General features: G+C 38.1%; 1 protein-coding gene across 1 annotated transcript; it reads right to left on the bottom strand.

Annotated features, from left to right (window-relative positions):
- Positions 1 to 5,565: 5,565 nt before the first annotated feature.
- Positions 5,566 to 5,760, bottom strand: LOC114628135 (60S ribosomal protein L39). Its single transcript, XM_028776093.1, has one exon. The coding sequence runs from the start codon at positions 5,754 to 5,756 to the stop codon at positions 5,601 to 5,603; it is 156 nt and encodes a 51-aa protein (XP_028631926.1). The 5' UTR covers positions 5,757 to 5,760; the 3' UTR covers positions 5,566 to 5,600.
- Positions 5,761 to 6,069: the final 309 nt, after the last annotated feature.

Genomic DNA, 6,069 nt, shown 5'->3' on the forward strand with positions numbered 1-6,069 from the left:
ATATACTAACTTTTGGCATTTGGGTGTCAGACTGATGATAGCTTCATAAACCAAATTGAAATGTTATTCTTCTTTGTCTAGATCCTGAGTTTATAAGGTGAACATTATATATTCTTATAGGTGAGAGTGTAGGCTCATCTTTCAGAATCATTTTGAGGATGTATTTAGAGTATGTATGTGTGTGTGTGTATAATGAATTTACAGAAGATATTTCAATGAGCAGCTTAAAACCTAGCTTACCAAATGACTTCACCTTCAAATATTTGACTGTGTAAGTCTAGTAAGAAGGAGATTCCCTTATATATAAAGTATAAAAATCAAAATCAAGAAATTAGCACTGAAAAAATGTTTCTGGTTTGTGCCCCCACACCATTCAAGTATTAGTTTTATAAATGCTTTTTCCACAGAATGGGGTCATTGGCAATCAGTGATCACACTTGGCTTTTGTCTTTAAGTAATCCAGCTAAGATGGCCTCCTTCCTCATTGGTTTTGGCAGATTGATGATGCTAAAGTTTTACCGTATGTAGAAGGCCTCCTCCCAATTCAGTTTTGCCTAATGCATGTTTGGCAGGAACAGGACAGTAGTATTTGTGGATTCTTTGCATCCCCTTAGGTAAGACACGATTTCATTTTTTCCTTTCTCTAATAGTGATTATCTTTTACTTTGTTTATTTGGTTTTGCTTTAAGACAATGTCTTCCATAGTTCAAGCTGCCTTCAGACATCATCAATGTTGGTGAACTCCTGACTCTCGTCTCCTCCCAAGTACTGTGACTTTTGGTGTATGCCATCACCCCTAACTTGTTGTGTCAATTAAAATGATGTCTTATAAGATTATTCACTGCAATTTATTTTCACATATATGTGTATGTTGCTGAGCTTCTCTTTTCTTTTTTGAGATATTTGTCTTATGTGCATGAGTGTTTGCCTGAAAGTATGTCTGTACATCATGAGCATGCTGTCTTAAAGCAAAACCAAATAAAAATGTCATACTCTTTCTCACCTCCAATCTGGTCTTATAGCAAATCCTATCAATGATCTAGAATCTAAATTTTTCCCACCATCTCTGCCTTAGTTATGGATTCCAATGCTCTGAAGAGACACCATGTGGACAACATTTAACTGAGGCGGGCTTACAGGTTCAGAGGTTCAGTCCATTATCATCAGTGCTGGAACATAGCAACATCCAGGCAGGCATGATACAGAAGGAATTAAGAGTTCTACCTCTTCATCTGAAGGTCTCTAGGAGAAGACTGGGTTAGAAGGAGGGTCTCATTGCCCACCCCCACAGTGACACACTTCCTCCTAAAAGGCACCCATCCTAATAGTGCCACTCCCTGGACCAAGCATCTTCAAACCACCACACTTTCTACTATCATCTTGCATTTCCTTCTAGTTTCTCTGCCACTTCCACTTTTATGTCTGTCATGCAATCTTCCCCACCAGTAAAACCATGTTCAGAATATAAAGCAGATCATGAGTTCCCTGTAGGAAACTCCTCATGGACTTTCCACCATGTTTACAATGCAGCCTAAACTCTTTCACTGACTTGATACCAGCCCTTCTTTCCCTTCCATATGCCCTCTAGTTATCTCCCAAGGCACTTGCTTCCTCATTGCTTGTACAGGAATCTAGACCAGAACCTTTGTTCTTTCTGGAACAAGTATGTTATACATATAGATCATTCTATTTTTACCTTATTCTTATCTAGGCTTAAATGCCATTTCCTCAAACAAACTTTCTTAGCATTTTAGAAAGTATTTTTTTTATTATTTGGATGTCTGATTATGATTTTATTTACTGCAGTATATCTTTGCTGTCATGAAGGGTGAGTGCTACAGTTATCTGTGGATAATGATTTAGCATAATTAGAAATTATGCCAGCTTAGAAAACTGGCAGTAGTACATTCCTTCTAGATTATGTGAACTCTTTATCCTCCCCAGTTAAAGTCTCATATTTCACAACACCTGTATCCTACTATGCCCCATCTCTGGTGTTTCTTCTCTTCCCCTCCCCTCCACGGTCCCTTTCTAGTTGGTAGGTTGACAGTATCAGGCATAAACTCCTTCCTAATGAGTGGGTCTTAAGTACAATTAAATATCTATTGGTTACCTTCAAGATAAAAGTACCATTATTTCACCAATGGTGATATCTATTGGTTCAGATCTCGTTGTGGATTGCAGCCGTTACACTTGGAAAGGATTGCTCCTCACCCTTATCATCTTACATAGCAGTGATCCCATGAAAGCTAGTCCTCTAGGAGGATGCTTGTACGTTGCTTATACCTCAGATCTTTCAAGTCCTGTGTCTGGATTGTGATGTTTCCAGTTGTAAGCTCTTGCCTTCAAGTTCTAGAATACAACCAAAAGCAATGATTCTTGCTTTTGGTTGTTTTGAGAGATTCTTGTTTAAGGGGATGTTCTCCAGGCCTGGCTCTGTAATTTTTGTTAGATAGTGCATGGTTCTTGGATGTGGGGCACACCATCACCTTAAGTGAATTAACCATTGGGGGAAAAAAAAAGAATATACACACATAAGTGTATGCATGTAAACATACACATTATATATATTTAAATAAGCTTGTAAAACGATGTGTCCTGTGTCTTCTGAAATACTCTTAGTGTTATGTAACTCTTCTTCCCTCTCCCTATGTAGTAAAAATCTCCATTATTCATTTCATAGCAACCGTATTCTACTATGCCCTCTCTTTAGTGTTTCTCCCCCCACCCTCATGGTCTCTTTCTATTTTCCTGGCTTTTGTTGCTGTTGTTGTTGTTGTTGTTACTTCAGGTTATATAATGACATCTAAAGATTCAAAGCTAAGATTCACAAATAAGAGAGAAGATGTGGCATTTGTGTTTCTGGGCCAGGATTACCTCACTTCGGATAGTATATTTCAGTTCTAACCATTCACCTGAGAATTGCATCATTTCAATTTCCTTTAGTATTACATTGTGAATAGATGTTGTGATGGTGTGAAAGAAAATGACTCCCATAGGCTCAAAGGGAGTGGCACTATTGGGAAGTGTGACAGCACTGGAGTAGGTGTGGCCTTGTTGTAGGAAATATGTCACTGTGGGGAGCTTTGACAGGTCTAATGGCTCACTGTCTCTTCCTGCTGCCTACAGATCCGGATGTAGGACTCTGAGCTACCTCTCCAACACTGTGTTTGCCTGCATTCCACCGTTCCTGCTGTGATGATCATGAACTAAGCCACTGAACTGTAAGCCAACCCCAACTAAGTGTTTTCCTTTGTAAGAGTTGCCCTGGTCATGGTGTCTCTTCACAGAAAGAGAAACCCTAACTAAAACCAGTACAATATTTTAATTTCCATTCATCAGTTGAAAGACATTTAGGTAGTTTTGATTCCCAGATATCATGAGCAAAGCAGTGAACATGACTGATAAATGTTCTATGTAGTAGAATATCAAATCTCTTGTGTGTATACCCTGAAGTATCCCAGGACATATGCCAGATCTACTTTTGGCTTTTGAGACTTCTATACGCTGATATTCATAGCAGGTCCAGTTCTACCAACAGAGAATGAAGCTTCCCAACCAGCATTTGTTGTCAGATATTATCTTCACCTTAGCTACTCTCTGGGGTAAGAAGGAATTTCTGAGAAGCCTTAATTTGCATCTTTAATTGCTAAGGATGTTGTAACAGATGGGGGTCATTACAAAGATTAACACCTTGTCAAAATGCAGAGGAAAAGTGATTTGGGGGTACCCAACTCCAGCTGATATATCTGCAATGCAGCCCTTACACGTAAGACTCAGGGAAAATAGCCTATGGGGGCAGAAAGATAATAGGCCATAAGCCCATGATATCTGCTACTAGATAGTAGCTCTTAAACAGACCAGGGAAAATGTACACATGAAATTGCAATTATCTGGTTGCCTGAACTAGACTAGCATAATGATAACCACTAGTTTATATACCAACACTAACAGAAAAATTCTCCAAGGCCCTACCTACCCTATACAAAGAGCTACAGGTAGCCAATGACTACAGTTAAATCAATTTCTTCAACAAATAACCTACAACATAGGTTTTCCAATCCCAAGTGGTCAGCTTTAGACACATGTATATACAAGCAATGATAAATGGACTCAGAGATTGTACATTGTAGAAATTATTTAATCCCAACCTCGCTTTTCTAACAGGGCTTTGACCCTTAGTTCCAAGATAAAAGACACACACAGCCTCTATATTTACAATAAGCCTTAAACAGCACAAGAGCCAGGTAACTACCTACCCTCCATGTTGTTAGACTCTACTTTCCTATTGATAATCCCTAGTTATTATTTACCACTTACTATGTTTCATCTAGGCTGCTCTTAACTGCAATGGGCTAGTGCTCAGGGCTATGTTTTTATGACTCACTTAATCCATAGCCTCTTCTCCTTCCTCCTCCCCCACCTTCTACTTCTGCCCATGGTTCTCCTCTGACTCTTAACCAGAAACCTAAATCCCACATATTGGCAGTTGCCTGACACTTGCAGAGGTTCCCATTAGGGAAGGTATAGACATATATATATATTTGCATCTTTAATGCTAACAATTTCATGTGTTCTTCAATTTTCATTTGTGTTTATTATTTTGTTTCTCAACCCCTACCTTTTAAACTCTAATATAGACTTACAACTTTATATTTAAATCATAAAAGTTATCCAAATACTTAATTTATTATTAACTTGGAACATAGATTTCCATTAAGTTTCTAAAATGAAAATTTTGATGTGATACTTTATGTTGCCATGGTGAAATGGTTTTCTCTTTTAATCATATCAAATATCTGGTTAATAAGCAAAATTCTATTTGTTATTGGCAGCTCAGTCTCTGCATCTTCTGTACAGGGGTCACACTGAGAATTCCTTTCATTTCTCTTTTGGCTCAAATTTAACCCTTTTCTAGAGGTAATGAATGCTTTAGTAAATCCATCACTTTGCAAAAGCATATCCTCAAATCAGACTCTCCTTCTCTTATGAATACAAATTGCTGAGAGGGTTTTTCTTGTTTGTGTGCATATGATTGCAGAACTGGCCACTTGGCGCTTTGTGTTGAGTAAGCCGGGAAGAGTCTTATCCCTGGCAGAGATTAACGCTTCCTGCAGTCCTTAGTTGCCGGAAGGTCTTTGTCTAGGGTGGAGACTCCATGAGAGTTCCATCAGCATGCTTCACATCTATAGCACAGGAACCATTCTGGAAGTTGGGGAAGAAAGCTTGTAAGAACCAAAATATCAGTATGCCTGCTGTGAAGAAGTCTTTTACAGAAATAGATGCACAAACAAGACCTAAACAAACTATGCCAATGGGTCTTTTTTGAGTGGTCCACATCCTCCTTAATCAATACTTGTTTGTCCCTCTTGTAAGGCTTTTTGGTTTTTTGTTTTGTTTTGTTTTGCTTTTCTTTTCTTCTTTTTTTTTGTTTTTTTTTTTTTTTTGTTGTTTTTAAAGGTTCTAAATTTTATTTCTGGACAGACACCTAATTTAAACACAAGCAAGTCTCCACGTTAAAAATGTTGAAATCCATCTGGTAGGGCTGACCGATGACCATAGTTCAGTATAAACCCTCAGTCTTGTCGCTGTGTAAATCCTTACAGACCCAGCTTCGTTCTCCTCCAGTGTCTTCTCTTAGAGTTGTACCTGATTTTGTTACCAGTTTTCATCCGGATCCACTGAGGAATTGGACGATTTTGCTTTTGTTTCTTGGCCAGGAATCGCTTGATTCTGAAAGTCTTGTGAGAAGACATGGCAAGAAGCCGAATCAGGCGCAGTGCGCACGATGGCGGGGGTAAAGGAGAAGAGCTGTTTTGCTTTTCTTTGATAATCTTTCCTCCCAGGATGTTTTATGTATTTCTATGCTTTAATCTTGTCTTGAACTTTATAGTCAGTTAAATAACAATCATTTGTCTCTTAGATTTGTTTTGCTCAAAATGTAATGGTATTTTTTTTTTTTACTTTCTACCAAACTTCATATATGTTGTGAGATTATATATTTCCTTTCCAGTAGCTTTTTTCTCTTTTTCTAATTGCTTCTTTTACCTAACATGTAATTATTTCTAT

The sequence above is a fragment of the Grammomys surdaster genome, unplaced genomic scaffold, assembly GCF_004785775.1.
Source record: "Grammomys surdaster isolate TR1022 unplaced genomic scaffold, NIH_TR_1.0 264, whole genome shotgun sequence".
Lineage (NCBI taxonomy): Eukaryota > Metazoa > Chordata > Mammalia > Rodentia > Muridae > Grammomys > Grammomys surdaster.

Bases quoted from the DNA above. Each gene is read 5' to 3' on its own strand.
- LOC114628135 (XM_028776093.1), bottom strand. From the start codon at position 5,756: ATGTCTTCTCACAAGACTTTCAGAATCAAGCGATTCCTGGCCAAGAAA.